We start from the raw sequence: 23,754 nt of genomic DNA on the forward strand, positions 1-23,754 counted from the left end.
GAAGGGGACAGGGTTAAGGAGGAGCAGAGGACCTGCCAGAGTTGGCTGGAGAGAATGCGTGCAGTGATGAGGGTGGCAAATACGGGAGGCAATGGGAATTGTCTGGAGAAGGAGCCGGTGGGACCTTCTGAAAATCTGGGTGTGGAGAGAGAAAAACACAAGGTGACGTCTGGGGGTCGGAAGTGAATAGGGGGTAGATTTTCTGTACTACTGACTGCTCTGCCTTCTTTGCTAGATCCAACTCCTCTCGGGGCGTACAATGCTGCAGGTTCTGAGGATCCTGAGGCAAGGGCCACTTGTCTCCTTAGATGATCTCATCAAATCCTACGGAGTCAAGAGTCACTCAAGCCGGAGACCTTGAACCCTTTCCATTCCTGACACCTGGGCATCGACTCAAGTCCCACATGGTCTACATTGTGGATCTAGCGCATCTGCCGGTTTCTCTCCATCTTCCCTGACCCCAACGCTTCTCGCCTAGGTGGTTCCCATATTTGTCTGGCCCTTACCTACACCACAGCCTCTGCCCCCACATATCCCTTTATCACAGAATTGCTTATAAATCAGACCATGCCCCTTTTGACTGAAACACTGACTCCCATTGCTCTGGGGTCCTAGTCCTTACTTAAAGTCCTTATCTATCTATTAGATAGATATCTATCTCCCTCATACCCTATCTAAAGTATTAATCCTTCCCATGGCCTCCAAGGTGTGATGGCGTCCCCACCGTCCCATCTCTAGCCTCTCTCCTTATCGCTGTCCATACTCTAGTCACTGGCCACCTTCGTGTCTCTCAAAGATGCCCTGGACTCCTTCCCATCTCGGGAAATCCTGCACCTGTTGCCCCCGGTCTAGAAGCTGCTGTACCCCTTTGGCTGCCATTACCTCTGCTGCCACTTCCTCATAGACATCTTCGCTATTTAATTCCTAGCGAGCTGTTCTTCCTCGCCCTGAAACAGCTGAGGAACAGAGGGAGAAGCAGACTCCATGCCGACGTGGGGCTCGATTCCTGGACTCCAGGATCATGACCTGAGCAGAAGGCAGATGCTTAACAACTGAGCCACCCAGGCGCCTCCTACCAGCACACTCTTAAAGTCCCTTCCCATTCTGAGATGCTAGAACTCTACGTGCTTGCTTCATTCCCTCATTCCCTCGAAGAACAACCATCTCGACTCTCTCTCTCTCTCTCTCTCTCTCACTCTCTTTCTTTTACTTTAGTACAGATGACAAGCAATGTCACCCTAGTTTCAGGGGTACAACACCGTGAGTGAGCAACTGTATACACACGCACACTACGCTCCCCAGAGCATAGTTACCATCTGTCACCATACGGCACCATTACCATACATTGACTATATTCCCGATGCTGCGCCTTTCATCCCAGTCACACTCCCTTGCCACCCATGCCGTCCCTCCCCCACCACCCTCCTGCTGGCCTCCATCAGTTTCTTCTCTGTATTCACCTCTCGACCCTCTCTTCGCACCCAACCTCCCCATTTAGTGTTCGGTCGTTACTTCCCTCACTCCCACTTTCTCCCTTCATTTTTTTTTTGCAAGTTTCTCACTTTCAATCTCTGATTCTTTTCACCTATTCCTTAGATCTTGACACATCTCCTTACCTAATAATTTCAAAGAACTGAGTACATATGTCAGTACCCGAGGCAATTAATAAGTGTCATGTCTCCTATTAAATCCCTTGATGTGTTACTTTAGAAAAAAACCTGGAAGAATGTATTTGAGTTGTGGCTTCGGACATTTTTCTCCTGCCAGTCTGTGGCTGTTCAATATTTTAAACAGCTGAGTTTCTTTTCAGCTGGATCCTATATTCAGTCCTATGAGGACACTAAAAGACTGGTCAGCTCAAGAAATCACTGACCCAATCAAACACGAGACGTCTGTGCAGGGCTGGGGGGGGGGGGGGGATCACTGACCTATACCTATGTGAGCACCCTTCCAGCACAGACTTCCTCAACCCCACGGGTGTCCAGCTCACATGGTGACCCCTGGATTAATGTGGCTACAATCCTCAGGGCCCAACTACAGCCACTGCGTGCCTCCCTGCCAACAGACGCCTGTTCACATGCGTCCCAGAAGGTGCCTCATGACCAGCCAAGGCAAATCCATTTCTCTCTGACACATATCCATTTCCTCAGCCTCCCTGGCAGGCGGACATAAAAGAAATTCTGGGAAAGACTTTTTTCCTCCCTGATGAAAACAAACAAACAAACAAACAAACAAAAAAGCATGCAGAGATAGTTCATCCTCTTACCACCCACCCTCAAGCTTTCTGCCTTTGAAGCGATTACATGAAGACGTGATGTCTGGAGCTGCAGCAGCCACGTTGCCACTGAGAGGAGCCAGAATATTATAGAACTGCTGACCCAGAGCCGATGTATACACCTCAGGACCCGTGACTTCAGTCACATAATGAAGTGATACAGTAAGGGCCTTTTTGCTGAATTAATTAGTTAATTAGTTAGTTAATTAATTAACAATTAATTAGTGTTAGCTATATCTTCTATTTGTTGTGTTCTGAGGTTTTGACATCTGGTGTCTTGGTGACCCTGGAGGGACCACCTCTGTGAGGGTCAGCTAATGCTTAGAGATAGTAAAAAAAAAAAAAAAAAAAAAACCAATTCACCCATGAGTGTGCCTGTCAAATGAAAACCAACCAATCCACAGCCTACACCTCAACTACCTCTTTAATGGGGCTCTCATTCTTCAGGCCACCATCCACCTGCCCTAACCCCCTTAGGGTCAGGTGCCAGACAACTAGGGACAAGAGCCTGCTAAAGCTATTCAAACAAGCCAATCCTAAGCCTGTTTCTCCTGCGTCATCCACTCCTCCCAGGTGGAAGCACAATCATGTCTCTTGCCCACATTTTCCTTCCTCTGTCCTGAGTGACTCTGGGGTTCCCCTTACGGGGGTACACCCCCACCACCATCAAACTTGCATTTTCAATGCCAATGATCCCCTGACCTACTGGCCTCACCAGATCTTAAATTTTCTATTACTATCCTATCTTTTAGAACATGTAGGGAGCCAAATGCCTCCTAACTGATTCAGTTTGCAAGACCCTCAATTCAAATCAAACCCGGCACATCTAGGCAATTTCACCTTATCCCAGAAAATATAATTCTAGTACTAATCAACCTACTAACACAAAAGGACAGTTTCAACCCTCTTCAAGAACATTCAGTTGCTCCTCCTGATTCTAAACTATTCTGTATTATAGATCAGTTATTTTAAAAACAGAAATAGTACTTCTTAGAACAAATGAAAGGAAGTGGGTCATGGCCAGGCCTGGCGGCAGGCCCTCACCCAAAACATCTATCACCTGGAGTCCTACCTTAGATGTTTGTTTAGTGAATGGGTCTCATGTCCAAAGCAATTTTGCAGATTCTCCTTTTAGACCACTCAGGTTCCCCTTGCTAAAATTCCTGATACATGGAGAATTACCTCCATAGACATTTTCCAAACCCTTAGTCACCAGAATGTTTCACTTCTACCCTATGTAAGAGATTCCTGCTGGGAATATTAAGAAAGAAAACACCATTCATCTGTCAAAGGGATTCTCAGCTCCTTCAACAGACGAATGGATAAAGAAGATGTGGTTCATATATACAATGGAATATTACACAGCCATCAGAAAGGATGAATGCCCACCATTTGCTTTGACATGGTTGGAACTGGAGGGGATTATGCTGAGTGAAATAAGTCAAGCAGAGAAAGACAATTATCATAGGGTTTCACTAATAGGTGGAGCATAAGGAATAGCGTGGAAGGCATCAGGAGAAAGAAGGGGAAAACAAATGGGGGCGGAGGGAGTCAGAGGGGGAGACAAACCACGAGGGACTATGGAGTCCAGGAAACAAACTGAGGGTTTCAGAGGGGAGGGGAGTGGGAAGAGGGGTTGGCCCAGTGATGGGTATTGTGGGGGGCATGGATTACATGGAGCACTGGATGTTCTATGCAAACAATGAATCATAGAACACTACATCAAAAACTAATGATGTACTGTATGGTGACTAACATAATTAAAAAAAAGTTAAAATGGATACTCAAAAAAAAAAAAAAAACCAACCCCCCAAAAACAAAAACGACACCTGGGCTGGGAAGAAGACAGAATGATGGATAAGGCAGGCAGAGATGGGTCTTACACTGCAGCATGGGACTGGGGTGAAGCATCGGGACACATCACATGACCATCCCTAGAAAGGGGACCACCGGAGCTGGGGGGTGGGAGGCACATTCAGAGAGACCACTGGGAGGCAGAAGTCAACAATAACTCCTGGTCAGAGACAATCAGACGCCAAACATCTCGACTCTAAACTCAGGGATGATTAAAACATCCCAGATTGCAGATCCTTGTCATAAAGCCAAGAGGAACATCTAAGAACACATTTTAAGCTTTGGTGGAGTTGGGGGTGGGACAGGAGGTCAGGAGGGAAAGCGAGTCAGCGGTGATGACTGTTTCTGGCAGAGAATCACAATACACAACGCCTGTGGGACGAATGTGGGTTACACACAAAGACGCTAGGATACCTTCCCTTGGCAGGCTCTCTGTAACTGTTTCCTTATAGGGAAAATCCTTCACAGGTCCCCTGTCACCTCCAAAACCACAGTGTCACTTTTCCCATGAGATCTTACAGGACCATGGAGGCACACAGAATCTATGACAAGACGTAGGTTTAAGCTTCCCTAATGGTGGACTCCCAAGCGTGGCCTTGTTGCCCCAGTGCAGGGAATACAAAGAGAGCGGGACCGTGTACTGCCTGCTCATGGTGGGGGATGCTTCAGGCAGGTTAAAGGGTGGGTGGGAAGAGATGGGAAGGGGCTGCCACACCACAGAAAAACCTGCCAACTCGCAGACAGAGAAATGGCTGGAGAGATGACACAGCCACACCAAACGAGGCCCCCAGAGTGGGTCCCCTATCTTGCAGGGGTGAGGCTACCGGCGGGGCAGGGGTAGGAAGGCACTTACTGAACGCTTGTCGGCCTCGGCCCCTTGTTGGCCCTGGAGACATGCAGTGAGCTTCTTGTGAGTGCTGTGGGAAACTTGCTTCACCAGCTCCAGGCGCTTCTCCACCTGCAGAGAGAGCAGTGGTGACGGGGGGAGGGCATGTCACCATGCGAGGCTAAGGTCAGAAGTGGGGCCATCGATCTGGACAATCGTGGGAGGGGAGTCCAGCCCATGTTCTGCAGAGACAAGCATTGCTGGGGAGACAACACCCAATGCTGGAGAACTGGAGGGAGCCAGGCAATGGCAGACTTAGGGGCTCTCAGTGAGCCCTGCAATCAAATGACTGTCATGTCCCCCGAAAACTCTTATGTAAACCGGTATTTAAAGACCATAAAGGAGAAAAGTTTGTGTCTACAGAGACTGCACCAAGAGCAGTCTGAGCAGTTGAAATGGCTGTGGGGATGGCTCAAATCATAATGGGAAGACATATTCGGTGTCCGTGTTTGAGGGGCCGGTGATACCTTACCTGAAGAAGGTCTTCGCTCAGAACTTCAGTCTTTTCTGCCCTAAACAGAAAATTGAGAAACGTGTCAGTAAAAAATAAAAAATTTAAAAAAAAAATTAGGAACATAGTCTCTTTCTTATCCTCCACACTCTCTGTTCATGGCGAGACAAGAGAAACAGACATGCACAACAGAGATTTCTCATAAGAGAAAATATGAACAATCCCGGGATTGACTGGGAACCAACCGTAAATCCTCCAGCAAACAGCAAACAAGAGCCCTTGCACACTCTTCTGCTACAGACTGGAACCAGGATGAAAGACAGCAAACACGTTTCTTTCTTTCCATTCTTTTTTTAAGTAACAGAATTAGGCATGTTCCCCAACCTGTACCCCATAGCCTCCCCCAGACAAGCAAGTAAAAGTAACAGAAATCTGAGCAGGGATCAATAAACAGCAAAGAAGAAGAAAACTCTGAGTTCTGGTGACGAATGCAAATGTCACCATGGAGATGTGAGAACTGAGGGTTAGGTGCCCCCACCAGAAAGTGAGGGGCTTGACCCGGAGATGAACACATTCTGAGAAAGAATTTCGGCACAGGTTGAAGTGGCCCCAACCTATTAGCAACCCTACTGACATCCCATCTGGGGTGAATGAGAATCTTCTTTGGAGCAAAGCGGCCTCAATTTCTCGTCTGGAGAATCTCACAGGTAAGGTTCAGTCAATGATTTCCCTCGCACAGGTGTGTTCTCTTGTGTTTCTGGGAGTCTCTCTCTCCTTCTCACACTCTCACATATAATCTGCAAATTCCCATGAAAACAAACTGTCAACACTAAAGGTCCAGAGAAAGAAGAAACAACATACGGAGAGCCTGGAGAACTTCAATGACCTGGATTATTGAAGACGGTAACATCTGCATGAAATATTGAAGAACAAATGATACACTGAAGGAAGAAAGTGAGGACGTTGGCTTCTGGGAGGATGGAGTGAGCACACTGCACTTCTCCCCCTCACTAAGTAAACACAAAACCCTGGGACCTTATATATAAAACTAACAAGAAATATCTGAAAGGTGGGCACAAGGCAGACTGGCTAAAAGCCACCAGATCCGATGAATGGCATGGAGTGGCGTGGTGGGGATTTCTGCCTCACATATTCCACACATGGCGCTTTGGAAGTTGTGAACCAAAACACCAGTGAGGAGAGCCAAAACAAGACCAACACAAGCCAGGTCTCTGTAGCCAAAGGATCAGGAAAGAAGCAACCTGGCAAGATAGAAAATGTCTATAGACAATAATTGCTCACTCAAGCCAAACGCTACAGGAAAAAAAACAAAACACAACCCTGTTGTCCTACCCCACCCATATCACCAAATGCTGGGAAGGGAGCCTAGCCTTCCACCCTTGCCAGGCAAGGCACTCGACCCTCTCCACCTCTTCTTGGCCAGTGTAGCATCAGAGACATTTGAATATGGAGCTGGGGAATTTGTCACCGCTTGGCTGTAACAGTGGAAACCACATGAGCAGTCCATGCATCTACCATCACCTGGTGGTGACAAGGCATCCTTCTCCCTCCTTGTGGAGGTGGTCTAACAGGAGGCTTGGGAGGGAGTCAGGACTTTCACCACCATCCAGTAGTAACAAAACCATCCTTTGCCACAGCATAGCTACAAGCCAAGTGGGGAGCCATAACAAACCACTCCCACCCCTCCTAGTCAGGGAGGTATCAGTGAGGGTCCAATGGGAAGCCAGAATTTCCACTCCCACCCAGCAGTAATGAGCAGCACCACCTTCTTGGGGAAGCGGGAGCCAGTGAAGGCCAAGCAATGAGCCTGGACTTCTATTTCCACTTGCCAGTAACAAAGCAGCATTCTCCCTTCCCCTGCTCAAATGATATCAGAGAACATCAGCTAAAAGAGAAAGTTTAAATAAAACCGAGAATTTCATGCTATAATATAATACTCAAGTTTCAGTAAAAAAATGACTTATCATATCAAGAATCAGAAAGCTCTCAAACTGAAAGAAGACAATCAATAAATGCCAAAAGCAGAATGACAGAGATGTCAGAATTATGTGGCAAAGACTTTCAAGCATTCATTGTGAAGATGCCTTGATGAGCATTTATGAACATGACTGAAACAAACAAACAAAAAACCAGAAAGTGTCAAAACCAGAGGAAATTTAAAAAGGCCAAAGTGAAAATTTTAGAGTTGAGAAATGCAATAATCTAAATTGAAAAATCCCGGTGGGCAGATTCAACTTCAGAATGGAGGGAGAAAAGGAGAAATCAGTGAACTGGAAGAAAGCACAAGAGACACTTCCTGGTCTAAACAACAGAGCAAAAATAGATCAAACCAACAAACAAAAACAAGGGGCCTGTGGAACTATAATAGAAGATTAAATATTTATTTCACTGCAGTCCCAGAAGAGGGAAAAGAAGGTAGGGCTGAAAAAGTACTCAAAAGAATATAACAGCTGAAAACTCCCCAAATACGGCAAAGGACATAATATTCAAACCCAAAACACAATAACAGGATAAACACAAGGAAGTCCTCACCAAGACTCATTGTCAAATTTCTGAAACTAAAGGCAAAGACCTGACAGCAGAGAGACAAAAATGATACCTAACAGAGGGGAAACCATTTGAATTATAGATTTACGATGAGAAATTACAGAATACAGAAGGAAGTGGCACACCATTTATCAAGTACTGAAAGAAAAGAACTAACTGCTAATCTACAATCCTATATTCATTTAAAATGTCCTATAGGAATAAAAAAAAAAAAACAACAAGATATTCTCAGATAAAGGAAAACTAACAAAATGTGTCATCAGCAGGCTTGCCTTAAGGAATTGCTAAAGAAGTTCTAAATAAAAAACAATAAAAAAGAAATGGTAAAAGAAACAGCCTTGAAGTATCAGGAAGGAAAGAAAAACCTGGTGATGAAAAACAGTAAATAAAATAGTATTCTATCTCCTCTTGAGTCTTTTAAATTGATGGTTAAAGCAAATTTATAACATTGTGTATGTAGCTCTAAATGTATGTAGAGGAAATATTTAATACAATTATAATTGAGAAATGGTAAAGGCACATAAAGAAAAGTAAAGTTTCTAGATTTCATTCAAACTGGTAAAATAATACTATCAGTAGACTACGAAAAGCTATGTAATACCATTACTATGTAATACCATTAAAACTGCTACATAAGGAGATACACCCAAAAATGCCATAGAGAAACCAAAATGTAATCTAACCCAGAAGGAAAGAAAAAGAAAACAAAGCAATGAAAAACAGGGGGAAAAAAAACACCATAGAAAATAAAATGGACTTAAGCCTTAAGATAGCCAGACTTATGTTAAATGTAAATGGTCTACATATGTCAATTAAAAGACGAGATTGGCAGAGTGGATTCAAAATATATTGTCTAGGGGCACCTGGGTAGCTCAGTCAGTTAAGCTTCTACCTTCCGCTCAGGTTATGATCCCTGCATCTGGGATTGAGCCCCACATCAGGCTCTCTGCTCGCCAGAGAGTGTGCGTCTCCCTCTCCCTTTGCCACTCCCCCAACTTATGTTCTCTCTCTCTCTCTTATTTATCAACAAACAAACAAACAAACAAACAAATAAAACCTTTTAAAAAATATGTTGCCTACAAGAATCTCACTTAAAGTATAATTATACAAGTAGATTGAAAGTAAAACTGTAGAAAAATATACCATGTAAACACTAGTCAGAAGCAAGCAGAAGGGGCTACATGAACATATGAAGAAGATTTCAATATAGAGAAGTGACCAGAGACAGAAAGGAGCATAATATAATGAGAAAAGGTCAATCCACCAGGAAGACACAACAATCCTAAATGTGGGTGAACTAAACAACAAAACTACAAAATATGTGAAGCAAGAATGTACCGAACTAAAAGGAGACAAATCCACATTTATAACTGGAGACTTCAAAACCCCCTCTTTTAACAACTGACAGACTAACTAGATACAAAAAATTAGGAGGAATAAGTGAGAACACAACTCCATTAACCAACAGAACTGAATGGACATTTACAGGACATTCCATTCAACATCACAGCATACACATTCTTTTTCCAGGGCTCATGGAACATATACCAAGACAGACAATCTCTGGGGCCATAAGACAAACCTCAATTCATTTGAAATAACTGAAATCACATATAATGTATTCTCTGATCACAGTAGAATCAAAATAGAAATGAGTAACAGAAAGATATGAAGGAAATACTGAAAAATCCAAATACTTGGTTATAAAATAAAACATTTCTAAATAATCCATAAGTCAAAGAGAAAGTCTCAAAAGAAATAAGTAAAAAAAAATACTGAACTGAATAAAAAATGAAAATACAATGTATCAAAATGTTATATATAGCCAAAGCAATGCTAAGAGGGAAACAGCACCAAATCCATACACTAGAAAAAGAAACATTCTCAAATTAAAATCTAAGCTCCTACTGCAACACCTATAAAAAGTTGACCAAAATAAATCCGAAGGAAGGACAAGGAAGGATAGCATGACGATAGGGGCAGAAATGAATGTTTAAAACAAAAAGAAATAATAAAAGAGAAAAATCAATGATAGAGCTGGTTCTTAAAAAATAAGTATAACTGAAGTACACCGTAACACAACTGAAAAGACAGAAAAAGAGAAGACAAATTACCAATAAGAGTGAAACAGGAGATATCACTACAGAACCCTATAAACGTCTAAATGTCTTAGAACCTTATATATGGGGGCACCTGGGTGGCTCAGTGGGTTGAGCCTCTGCCTTCCGCTCACGTCATGATCTCGGGATGCTGGGATCAAGCCCCGCATCGGGCTCTCTGCTCAGCGGGGAGCCTGCTTCCTCCTCTCTCTCCACCTGCCTCTCTGCCTACTTGTGATCTCTGTCTGTCAAATAAATAAATAAAATATTTTTTAAAAAGAACCTTATAGATGTAAATGTAACAATTTACATGAAATGGACTAATTCTTCAAAAAAACACAAACCACTATATAGGTGTATATAGCCAATAGGAACAGACAATTTGAGGGGTGCTTGGGTGGCTCAGTGGGTTATGCACCTACCTTTGGCTCAAGTGGTCCCGGGGTCCTAGGACCTAGAGAGCATTGTGCTCTCTGCTCAGCAGGGAGCATGCTTCTCCCTCTCCCTCTGCCTACTTATGCTCTTTCTCCCTGGTGTGTCAAAAAAAAAAAAAAAAAAGGAATAGACAATTTGTTTTGTTTTTAAGGATTTTATTTATTTATTTAGCAGAGAGAGAGAGAGCACAAGAGTGGCAGAGGGAGAGGGAGAAGCAGGATCCTTGCTGAGCAGGGAGCCCAACATGGGACTTGATCCCAGGGCCCTGGGATCATGACCTGAGCTGAAGGCAGACACTTAGCCCACTGAGCCCCCCAGACACCCCAGGAATAGACAATCTGAATAGCCCTGTAATAGTAGAAATTTGAACTCAAACTATTAAGTCTTCCCATCCCCCCAAATCTTAAGGTCCAGAAGGCTCCACAAAAGGATACTACCAAATGTTTAAAAAAGAAATAGCACCACTTCTACCCAAACTCTTCCAGAATACAGAAGAGGGAGCACTTCCCAGTTCATTTTATGAAGGGAGTATTCTTTTGATACCAAAACCAGACAAAGAAGAATTAAAAAAAAAAATAACTACAGACTAATATTCCTCATGAATATAGGTATATGAATCCTTAACATAACATTACCAAATAGAATTCAGTAATATATAAAAATAATTATTCACCATTACCAAGTTGGGTTTGTTTCAGAGATACTATTCCAGGGATCTGAAAATCAATCAGTATAAAATCCATCATATTACATACAGACTAAAAAAGAAAAACCTGATCATATCAATGGATTCAGAAAAAAGCATTTGAAAATGCAATTCAATTCAAAACCTACTCTTGGTCAAAACTTCCAGAAAGCTGGAAATAGAAGGGGACTTCCTCAACTTAAATAACATCTGCAAAACAAAATAAAACACAAAATCAAACAAAATAAATCCTACAGGTGACATCTTACATAATGGGGAAAGGTTAGATACCTTGCTCCTTAAGATGGAGACTGAGGCAAGTGTGTCTGACCTTGACACAACCCACACGATACCACAAGTCTGACTCGTTGCAATAAGGCAAGAAAAGTAAACAAAAAGGAAACAGATCTGAAAGGAACAAATTTAAATGTCCCTATTTACAGATGACATTATTGTCTATGTAGAAAATGCCAAAAAAATCTACAGGGAAAAAAAATCTCAAACTAACAAATGAGTTCAACAGGGTTGCAGGACACAAGGTAAACATACACAAATTAAATCTACATCTTTATGTTGGTAATAAACACATGAATCCCGAGATTAGAAATTAAATGCCAAAAAAAAAAAAAAAATCAAATGCCATTGACAACTGCTACAAAAGAATAAAATACCTACAAATCTATCAAAATATGTACTGAAGATGTTTGCTGGAAACTACAAAATACTTATGACAAATCAAAGAAGCTCTAAATAAATAGAGGCACAAAACTGTGTGGATTGGAAAATGCAACATAATAAATATACCAATATTCAAAAATTAGTTATGGATTAATTAATCTAATCCCAATCAAAATTTTATCCCGATTTTTTGTGGCTACAGCCAGGCTGAATATAAAATCAATACAAAACTGAAAAGGAAGTAGAAGATCTAAAATAATTTTTAGAAAAAATAAATTGGGGGCACCTGGGTGGCTCAGGGTTAAAGCCTCTGCCTTTAGCTCAGGTCATGATCTCAGGGTCCTGGGATCAAGCCCCACATTGGGCTCTCTGCTCAGCGGGGAGCTTGCTTCCTCCTCTCTCTCTCTGCCTGCTTCTCTGCCTACTTGTGATCTCTGTGTGTCAAATAAATGAATAAAATCTTAAAAAAAATAAATTTGTAGGACTCACTACCTAATGTTAAGACTTCTTTAAGTCATCAAAAGAGTATGGTGGTACAAAGAAAGAATAAATAAATAAATAAGATCTAGACAATATAACCAACTGATTTATCACCACTGATTTAGGACAATGCAAAGGCCATTCAAAGGAAGAAAAATAGAGTCTCCAACAAATTGTTCTGAAAAAACTGAATATTCATATGCAAAAAATATGAACCTTAACCCATACATACTTCACAGCATGTATAAAAACTAATTCATAATAGTTCATACACCCAAGTATAAAAATTAGACTATAAAACTTTTGAAGAAAATATATGAGAAAATATCTTTGACCTTCGGTTAGGCAATGAGTTCTTGATATGATAACAAAAGCATAATCCATAAAAGAAAAAGAATTGATGCGTTAAACTTCATCAAAACTGGGGCACCTGGGTGGCTCAGTGGGTTAAGCCTCTACCTTCAGCTCAGGTCATGGTCTGAGGGTCCTGGGATCGAGCCCCACATAGGGGAGCCTGCTTCGCCCCCTCTTTCTGCCTGCCTCTTTGCCTACTTGTGATCTCTCTCTCTGTGTCAAATAAATAAATAAAATCTTAAAAAAAAACTTTATCAAAACTAAAAGCTTTTGCTCTAGGAAAGACAGTGTTAAAAACCATTAAGACATCCCACAGAAAGAGAAAATATTTGTAGATCAGATACATGAAAGAAGAATTATTGCCAGAATATATAAACAACTTTCAAACTCAACAATAAGAAAAAAATCCTATTGGAAAACGGGCAAAAAATCTGAGCAGAAACTTTATCGAGGCAAAAAATCTGAGCAGGAACTTTATCAAGGCAAAAAATCTGAGCAGGAACTTTATTGAGGAAGATCTATGGCAAATAAGAACGGAAAAAACTTCTCAACATTATCCATTAGGAAAATGAGAATTTATACTCAAATGAAGTAAAGCTATTCATGTGGCAAAAGTGCCACCACCACCACCACCCCTCATACCTCACCATATTAAGTTCTGGAGAGACTGTAAAGCCATTGGAACTCTACCATGTGGCTGGGAGCTGAGGGCAAAGCAAAATGGTAAAAGCCCCTATGGAAAACAGCTCGGCAGTTTCTTACAAACTTGAACACACACTTGCCAGGTGACCTAGCAAGGCTACCTTAGAGAAAATAAAATTTACGTTCATACACACACTCCTACAACATCTCATGACTATTCAACAGCAGCTTTACTTGCAATGGCGAAAAGCTGGAAGAAACCTGAACTGTTAAGTGAAAGGATTAACAAGAGAAAAATCGGGAACATTAAAAAGAAAAGAAAAGAAAAGAAAAAACGTATACCAGGCTATTTTTAATTAATATCATATTACTGTTAGCCCAAATAGACTTTGAAGCAAAAAAAAACAAAAAACAAAAAAACAAACCCACAACAAAAAACAAAAACAAAACAAAACAAAACAACAACAAAAAAGCCATAAGGGAGGAAGGAACCCAATTTAATGAAAAGTCTACCTCACCAAGAGCCTGTAAGAATTCTGCATTTGGATGTACCCGATTAAAACCACAAAATATATAAATCAAAACAGAGAGCTTCAGGGAAGCCCTAAAAAATGTACCATAATAGAAATGTATCATTTCCCTTTTAATTAATGAGAGGTAAAGTGCACACACAAGAAGTAAAGATACAGAGGATTTGAAAAACTTGTTAACAGATTTGACGGACACACATGGAACACTGAATCTAATCCCTATAGAACAGAAATTCTTCTGGTGCACACAAGTATTCATTTCTAAAAATTAACCCCTTAGTAGCCTTTCAAGAATGTCTCGACAAAAACCAAAGAAGAGATGCCAAGCAGACAATGTTCTCTTACCCTGAGGTCATTTAAGTTGCAATACATAGCTGAAAAGTTAAAATTTTAAGAAACACACATACAAGATTTAGAAACTTTTAAAACAATTCTAAATAGTTCAGAGGTCGAAGAGATATGGCTAGAAATTTAAAATATTGAGAATTGAACAGTTAAAATATCAAACTTGAGGGGTGCCTGGATGAGCCCCGCATCAGGCATCAGGTCCTGGGACTGAGCCCCGCATCAGGCTCTCTGCTCAGGAGGGAGCCTGCTTCCCCCTCTGCCTGCAGCTCTCCCTGTTCCTGTTCCCTCTCTTGCTGTGTCTCTCTGTCAAACAAATAAATAAAAATCTTAAGTAAAATAAAATATCAAACTTGTGAGCAAAGTGATACTTTAAAAAATATAGAAACTCAAATGCTTATTTTAGAAGAGAGGCTGAAAATACTTGAGAAGTATAAACAGTTTAAAATTCAAGAAATGAGAAGGAAGGAAATAACAAAGCGAAGAAATTAGTAAAATAGAAAAAAAATTGAATCAACAAAGTTGATAGTTAATTTTTTGAAAAGACTAACAAAATAGCAAATCTCTATAGGAATTATCCAGAAAAAGAGAGAGAAGGAAATAATAATAGAAAAGAAAAGTGGAATATAACCAGTAATACTGCAGAGATTAAAAAAATAAATGAAAGTTATGAACAGCTTTATTTGAAAACAGAACAAAATGGCCAAAGAGCTAGAAAAATAAAGGAAGCTCAAACTGACTCAAAAATAAATAGGAAATCTGACTAATCCTATAAACCTTTAAAAAAAAAAAAACACTGAAGCAGTAATTAAATATCTTTCCACAAGGAAAAAAGAAGACCAAGATATGTAGTAGGAAACTTTTCAACAAATGTTTCCTTCCAAACTTGTACAAACTTTTCAAAAGAATAGAATAAAATAATATAAAATAAAATGCAACACACACAGCTCATGCTAACAGCGAAGTATAACTCGTTACCAAAACTAGATAAGGATGCAGAAAGAAAATTATAGACCAGTCCTATACATTAAGAATCATAAAAATCTCCTCAAAAAATTAGCATATTATGAACAAATTAGATTAATCGCTGGAATGCAAGAGTGGTTTTCCTATTTTTAAAGGCTTTATTTTTAAGTAATCTCTGCACCCAATGTGGGGCTCAAACTCAAACCCTGAGATCAAGCGTCCCATGTGCCACCAACTGAGCCAGCCAGGCACCCCGAGAGTGATTTAATTTTAGATATCTGCAAGTGTAATTCATCACACTGACAGATTAAAGGATAAACCATGATGGTCTCAAATAATGCAGACAGAATATTTAATAAAACTCAGTGCCTCTTCAAGAAAGATAGGGAAAATAAGGAAAATTTTTACCTTTGTTTTTTGAAATGTACCTATAAAACATTATTTTCCATGGGAACAAGTTGAAAATATCCCCTCTAAAGTCAAGAAAACAATGCCTACTATCACTTTCTAGCCAGCTCAGCAAGTAAGTGAAATGGATTTAAAAACTGAAGAGAAAGAAGCTAAACTGACATAATCTACAGAAGTTATTAAAAGTAATGCAAGTTTAGAATGAGAGCTGGATATAAGAGTAATATAACAAAATCAATATAACCAGCAAATACTTAGATCTAAGTTCAAAAATCACTTAACACAGGAAAAAAAAGGTAGAATAAATGTAATCAAAGATGGGCAATATCTCATGGAGAAAAAAATTAGTAGAAGACAGTAACAAAGACAAAATGAAAGACAGATATTCTGTATTTATGAATAGAAAGAATTAACTTCATAAAGATATCAGTTCTCTTTATACCAATGGAACTTGAATAAAAATTCCAAATAAGGACTTTTAGAAACTAATTTAGGGGCCCCTGGGTGGCTCAGTTGGTTAAGTATCTGCCTTCAGCTCCAGTCACAATCTTGGGGTCCTGGGATGGAGTCCCGTGTGAGCCTCTCTGCTCAGTGCGTAGTCTGCTTCTCCCTCTCCCTCTGTGGTCTCTCTTCTCTCTCTCAAAAAATAAATAAATAAAATAAAATAAAACTTTTAAAAACAATTTAATGAGCCAATCTAAAACTTTTATGGCAATGCAAAGACATAAGAAAAAAACCACAGTCATCCTTAGGAAGAACAGGCTGGAGGAATTTCACCACCAGATATTGAAACTTACTAAAGTCAGAGCAATTAAGACAGTATTATATCAGTGTTCACACTGAACATGAGAACAGAAGCGTGTCCAGGAATAGATCCACACACGAAAAAATGATAGATAGAGGTGTTATGCCAGATTGCAGAAAAGATGTGTTTATCCAGTATGTAGGACTGGATTAATTGAATACCCCTTCTCAAAAAAAAAGAAAGAAAGAAAGAGAAAAAGAAAAAATACCTAAAACCATGCATAAAACCCAAGTCCTGATTAAATCTGAACCACAAGACATGAAAACTTGTGGGAAAATATATACGCAATGTCTTATATTTTGGACCATGGAATGACACCTTGGGGAGATAAAAGATGAACCATAAAAGAAAAGAATGTTTACATAAAAATTAACTTTTGTTACAGTAGTTGAGAAAAAAATGAAAAGAGAGTCAGGAAATGGAGGAAGATATATGTAAAAAAAAAAAAAAAAAAATATATATATATATATATATATATAACTGCCAAAATATTAGCATTCATATCAGAACATCACATCATAGCATTCATGTCAGAAAGTTCCAAAATCAACCAAAAAAAAAAAAAAAAAAAAAAGGAATCAACTCTACTAAAAAATAGGCTGAAGACTAGCACTTCTGAGATGAGAAACTTCTAATGATTAACAAACATATAAAATGTGGCCAACTTCATTAGTAACCAGGAACATACAAATTAAATTACAAAGAAACACCACTGTCCATCAACCAGCCTGATAAAAATGTCTGACAATTACAAACAGTAAAGATAGGGAGTAAGGGAAATCACTACAAATCATTATTCTAACTATAAATTGTTAAAAATCATTGTAGAAAACAATGTGTTATTACCTGGTGCATTTGACATTGAAACGCAATACCCAGATAAAACATCTTTTAAGAGCACAAAACAGAATATTTACTCGTATTATGTCTGATGTACTCTGGTATTTTCTACTACGCTCACCAAATTGATTCTATTATCTCTAATGGGTTGGAATCCATATTCAAAAAACACTATCCTAGAGAAGCCTCCACACATTTGCCAGGAAACATTTACAGAACAGTCGTAGCAGGTTTTTGTTTCTATGGGGTTTTTTGGTAAAATAATTTTTAAAAAAATTGGGGGGAGGAAAAAAGTCTATCAAATAGAGTTATAAGATGCCCCCCAAAATAATAAGAAACCTAGGAATAAACCTAATAACCAAGAGATCAAAGACCTGCACTCTGCAAATTCTAAATACTGAGGAAAGAAACTGAAGATGACAAAGATATGGAGACACATTCCATGCTCATGGATTGGAAGAATAAATATTGGTCAAATGTCTCTACTACCCAAAGCAAGCGACACATATAATGCAATCCCTAATAAAATACCAACAGCATTTTTCACAGAACTAGAACAAACAATCCTAAAACTAGAACCACAAAAGACCCTGACCTAAAAAAGAAAAGGAGAGCTGGAGCCATTACAATTCCAGACTTCAAGTTATATTATATTATAATCATATTATATTATATTCATATTATATATTATATTATATTATAATGTTATATTATATTGTTATATTATATCCATATTATATTATATTCATATATTATATTATATTATATTATATTATATTCAACTAAAACCTTAATCCCCCAAACCAGTATGATACTAGCACAAATACAGACACAGAGATCAATGGAAGAGAATCCAGAAATAAACTCACAATTATATGGCCGATTAATCTTCGACAAGGCAGGAAGGAATAGCTAATGGGGGGAAAAATATCTCTTGAACAATGCCTGCTGGGAAAACTAGACGGCTACACGTAAAAGAGGGAACCTGGACCACTCTCCTACACCACACCCAAAAATAAACTCAAAATGGTTTAAAGACCTCAATGTGTGTAGGACCTGAAACCGTAAAAATCCTAGAAGAGAGGACAGCTGGTAACTTATTTGACATTGGCTGTGGCGATTTCTTTGAAAATATGTCTCCTGAAGCAAGGGGAACAAAAGTAAAATTAAACTACTGGGATTTAATCAAAATAGAAAGCTTCTGCAAGGCAGAGGAAAGATACAAAACTAAAAGGCAACCTATGGAATGGGAGTAGGTATCTGCAAATGACATTATCTGATAATGAGCTGGTGTCCAAAATATATAAAGAACACATAAAACTCAACACCCAAAAACCAAATAACCCAGTTAAAATACGGGCAGAAGACAGGAACAGACGTTTCTTCAAAGATAGTCCGAGGAGGCCAAGAGACACAAGGAAAGATGCTCCTTGTCACTTATCATCAGGGAAATGCCCATCACCATGGAATGCCACCTCCCACCTGACAGAAAGGCTGAAATTAACAACACAAGAAACAAAAGGTGTTGGCAAAGATGTAGAGAAAAAGGAACCCTCGTGCCCTGTTGGTGGGAATGCAACCTGGTATAGGCATTGTGGAAACAGTATGGAGGTTCCTCGGAAAATTAAAGAGAATTACGTCATGTTCTAGTAATCACAGGATTGGGTATTTACCCGAAGAACTCAAGAATACGAATCCAAAGGGATACATGCACCCCAAAGTTGATGGCAGCATTATTTACAACGGCCATGACATGGCAGCAGCACCCCAAGGGTCCATGCAATGATGAATGGATAATGAAGATGTGGTCTATACACAGAATATTCCTCAGCCATAAAAAAAGAATGAGGGGGCGCCTGGGTGGCTCAGTGGGTTAAGCTTCTGCCTTCAGCTCAGGTCATGATCTCGGGGTCCTGGGATCAAGTCCGGTACAGGGCTCTCTGCTTGGCAGGGAGCCGGCTTCCTCCTTTTTCTCTGTGCCTGCCTCTCTGCCTACTTGTGATCTCTCTCTGTCAAATAAATAAATAAAAATCTTAAAAAAAAAAAAAAGAATGAAATCTTGCTATTTGCAATGACATGGATGGAACTAGAGGGCATAATGCTAAGTGAAATAAGTCAGAGAAAGACGAATACCATATGATTTCACTCATATGTGGAATTTAAGAAACAAATGAGCAAAGGAATAAAAATTAAAGAGACAAATCAAGAAACAGACTGAACAAAAAAGATTTTATTTGAGAGAGAGTGAGCAAGAGAAAGAGCGTGAGCAAGGCGGTGGGTTGGGGGGAGAGGGAGAAGCAGACTCCCTGCTGAGCCGGGAGCCTGATGGGGATTCTTGGAAGTTCAATACTGAAAATAGGGAAAATAAATAACAGAAAGACTACTTAAATTATACCATTTTCATAAAGTTCAAAACCAAACACCACTAAACAAAATACCGGTAAGGGATAAAATAGGTGTAGGAAAATGAAAAGCAAGCAAGGTTATATTTACAAAATTTCAAATAGTGGTTATCTCCAAAAAAAGCAGACAGACTGGATTTGGAGGAATACACAAGTGGCTTCAACATTACTGTAGTGAGTTATTTCTAAATTTGTGTAGAGGGTTCACAGCTCTCTTAATGTCTCAAAACATGTAAGAAAATAGCTAATCTATGTATTAAACAATAGATAATATAAAAAATAACAAAAGCTAAGTGTTAAGTATCAAGCATAAACTTTTAGAAGTGATTATCCCAATCCCACAAGACTAAAAACAAACAAAAAATTAAGCCCATCAAGCCTGGGTGGCTCAGTCAATTAAGCATCTGCCTTTGGCTTGGCTCATGATCCCAGGGTCATGGGATGGAGCCCCAAGTCGGGTTCCCTGTTCAGCGGGGAGCCTGCTTCTCCCTCTCCTTCCTGCTCATGCTCTCTCACTATCTCGGTCTCTTCCTCTCTCAAATAAGTAAAAATCTTTTTAAAAAAATTATGCCCATCAGATTTTCTATATTCTGGGTAAAAAAATAGTAATAACACACACACACACACACACACACACACACACCCACACCCCTCACATATCACATATCATATACCACATATATACAGTGTATCTATAAACATAAAACATATCACATAATGTCATCAATTACATATATATAATTTTAAGTACATATGAATTATATATATTATATATTATATATTATATATACACATAATATATATATTCATAAGTACATATGAATTATATATAATTCATATATATGAATATACATATATTCATATATACATATAAATTATATATATTCATATGTACTTAAAGTTATATATTATATTATATATATATATATATATATGAACATTTTCTTTGAAGTTTTTCCTACTTTTTGCTTAGAAGAAAGAGCTGAGTTTCAGGGCATCCAGACAGTTAGCTAGAGGAAATTACTCACACATCAACTACATGTAAACTAAAATAACCAATAAAAACACCGTAGTTACCCAGCTGATGAGAAAGCAACTAGCTCTGGTCCTCTGAAGGGAAGCGTCTTGTGCTAGAGACAAATTCTGCTCAACACGGCTCTTAAAAACTTGGGGTCATAAACTTATTTGAAGATCCAAAGGATTTAAGAACATTCTAGAACATGTTTTACTGAGGGAAAGACTCATCAGTACTGAGTTCAAAAAGGAACAAGGAAGTCAGCCCAATTTTCCACACCTCTGAGACTTCCTTCCGTCACTCCCAAGGCATTTCAACAGAGCCTTACAGACTGACCAATGGAAGGTAATCTTTAAGGAAAGGAGGGGGTTGCTAACAGGTGATGCTGTTTTTAGGAAGCCTGGTATTTTTGGCCTCATCTTTGTAAATGAAAGGCAGAGCATCGTCCATTATCAAGACAATGAACACTATCTACCATTTTCAGGGGATGAGTCATTCCACAGGATGACAAGCACTGTGTAGGTGACATCTGGGTACAAGTCATGTCTTTTTTATTTTTTACATCAACAGACTAAAGCAAAACAGAGCTGTGGCAAACTGGTCTAAAAATTGTGCATTGTTCTAGTAATGAGCTTCTGGAGAACAATCGACGCCACCTACAAAAAAATCCTGAATGTCAACAGCATTGTCATGAGCTTGGACGGTCCCAGTGGCACTTCCCAAAATGTGCTCCATGAAAAAAAGACTAAGGCACTGAAGAAAAAGGTCCTGTGGACAACAACGAAGTTAAGGAAACACTGAATACTATGTTCTCCATTAACAAAGTCTCATTAAAATTTTAAAGGTTCTGAGAAGTCCTGCAGTAAATAAAATGTTTTAATCTGAGCTAGTCCATTCTTTCCCAACTGTATACAAATACAAAACTGTATTTTGCAGGACACCATGTGCCGCATATGTGTTAGGAAATGAGAAGCAGAAGGGAAAAATCTCTTCTGATATGCCACCTAGAACTTCTGACCACATCACAGAAAGACATTTAGTTGGATGGAGAGCTAAAGCAATCAGGACTTCCCAGCTGCCATTACAGGAGTTCCTGAACGAAGGGGTGAGCTGCTTTTCAGGCAGAGAGAGTCTCCTTACAAACCATTTCAGTCATGAGGTCACCAACTGGCCACAACCGCCAAAGCTGCGGAATCTTCCTCTTTTCATGCCCTGTTGCTCCCTTTCTGTTTGGACAGTTCCAGGCTAGCCCCAGAGGGCTCAGCCCTGAACTACCACTCATCCTCCCAACTGAGTGAGGTCTGCATCTCTACCATCTGCACCTTCCCATGCATGCTTCCTGCTGTCCTCGGGCTTTCTTCCCCAAATGCCTCCCAACTCCCTTTTTTCCTAATGCCTAGGACACATTCTGCTAAGTGCTTTACAAGCATTTTGTCACTGTGTTAAAATGTATGCAGGATTTGTTTCAATCAGATATGGTAAGCCATGAAATTGATGGCCATGAAGAAATGTATGCTTGTAGATTCCTACAATGGGGCGGGGGGTGGGGACAGGGGCAGGGGGCAAAGACAGCAAAGGCAAAGTGTGAGTAACAGCCCTGATTGTAGTTTTCATAGGAAGGAATAAGGGAGGTAAAGGGGAGCCAACTGAGCAGCTTTAGGACTGGATGGTTTGAATAATTTGGGGGTGCTCTGGGCTATCCAGGTGGTCCCTAGGTGTCTATTACCTGGCCCTGGGTGATTTAAGGCAGAGGACAGTGTCCAGACTCAAGAGCCTGATACAAGGTGGAGGGAGGGTGGGTGGATGGGTGGAGGTAGGATTTAGGATTTAGGATTGGTTGGTCTGCATTTCAAAGATGTGCTTGCAGGCTAGTTGTTTGCTATTTTTAGAAACTAGCTGGCCCTGGGAGGGGAGGCATCTGCCAGGTTAGTAAGGCTGGGGATACAGAAGCATCAAAGATACAGAAAATACAGTTTATCCAGTCCCTCATTCCTTTAAAAACCTAGGTGTTATTATACCTATTTGGGAGGAGGGGGTAAGAAAATGAGATTACTATCATCATCACAGCCTTAGTACAACATGCCAAAGGTTAAGTCCCCGGATTTACAGCATCAGCGTCACTTTGAAATTTCTTAGAAATGTACGTTCTCCAGCACTAGCTCAGACCTACTGAGTCAGAAATTCTGGGAGGGAGGCCCCGCAGTCTGTGTTTTAAGTAGCCCTCCAGATGATTCTGAAGCCTGTTAAGAATGGTGCAGAGAATAAAATCTTAAAATCCCTGTTCTGGAAAATCCCACTCTGACTCAACAATTTAGCTCTTCAAGGTCCTTTAAGCTATCTCCATTCTTCGACTCCCAGCCATCCGATTCATTCCGTCCCTCTCCTACCCTACCCTGCCTGATCAACTCCAGCACCCCTCACTTTCCCTTGTTCCCACCGGGACGCAGCAACGCCCCCGCCCTAGCACAGTACGGACACAAAGCGAGCGCAGGCTTCGCTTCCCATCCAAAACCACAGCAGTCCTGAGAAGCCTTTCCTAAGCTGAAATGAGGTAAAAGGAAGAAGCATGAATTTACCCAGAGAAAACGTCTGTGCCATTCCCAGATCCAAAAAAATAACCTCCCTTCAGTGTTTCTGGTATCTGAGGACACATCTTGCTGATATCTGAGGACACATCTTGCCAACAGAAGCACAAAATGAATCGAGAGAAAGCACAGATGCCCCCAGACGGAGTTCAAGGCTATGGCAGCTGGACGCTGAGATGCTGAGTGTAGTTTCTGGGAAGGAGGGTGGCGGGGTCCCTCGAGATGCCTCCCTAAGGGCTTGCTGCAAGACCGATGCTGAACACTATTTTTTTTTTCACCTTTTTTCATAAATGCAAAAATAGGCTTTGGATTTCCTTTCAGTTAGCAAAAACAGGTGCTACTGTGGGACTTTTGTAAAAGCCAATTGGCACAATGAGAACTTCCAAAGAGCAGGGGGATGCCCACATTCTGTAAATGTCTATTAAGATGGATGCAGGGCACCCGGGTGACT

The 23,754-nt window shown here is 40.1% G+C and overlaps 1 protein-coding gene across 5 annotated transcripts in view; it reads right to left on the reverse strand.

The window, feature by feature from the left end:
- ARHGAP44 (Rho GTPase activating protein 44) overlaps window positions 1–23,754 on the reverse strand; it is a 164,250-nt gene that overhangs the window by 71,534 nt on the left and 68,962 nt on the right. For all 5 annotated transcript variants that reach the window (XM_059150041.1, XM_059150040.1, XM_059150038.1 and 2 more), the window contains exons 2-3: window positions 5,488–5,527; window positions 4,983–5,087 (exon numbers count right to left, since the gene is read on the reverse strand). In XM_059150041.1, the coding sequence (XP_059006024.1) occupies window positions 4,983–5,087; window positions 5,488–5,527 (145 nt within the window). The remainder of the gene's footprint in view (window positions 1–4,982; window positions 5,088–5,487; window positions 5,528–23,754) is intronic.

This window comes from Mustela lutreola, chromosome 15, assembly GCF_030435805.1.
Source record: "Mustela lutreola isolate mMusLut2 chromosome 15, mMusLut2.pri, whole genome shotgun sequence".
In the NCBI taxonomy this organism is placed as follows: Eukaryota; Metazoa; Chordata; class Mammalia; order Carnivora; family Mustelidae; genus Mustela; species Mustela lutreola.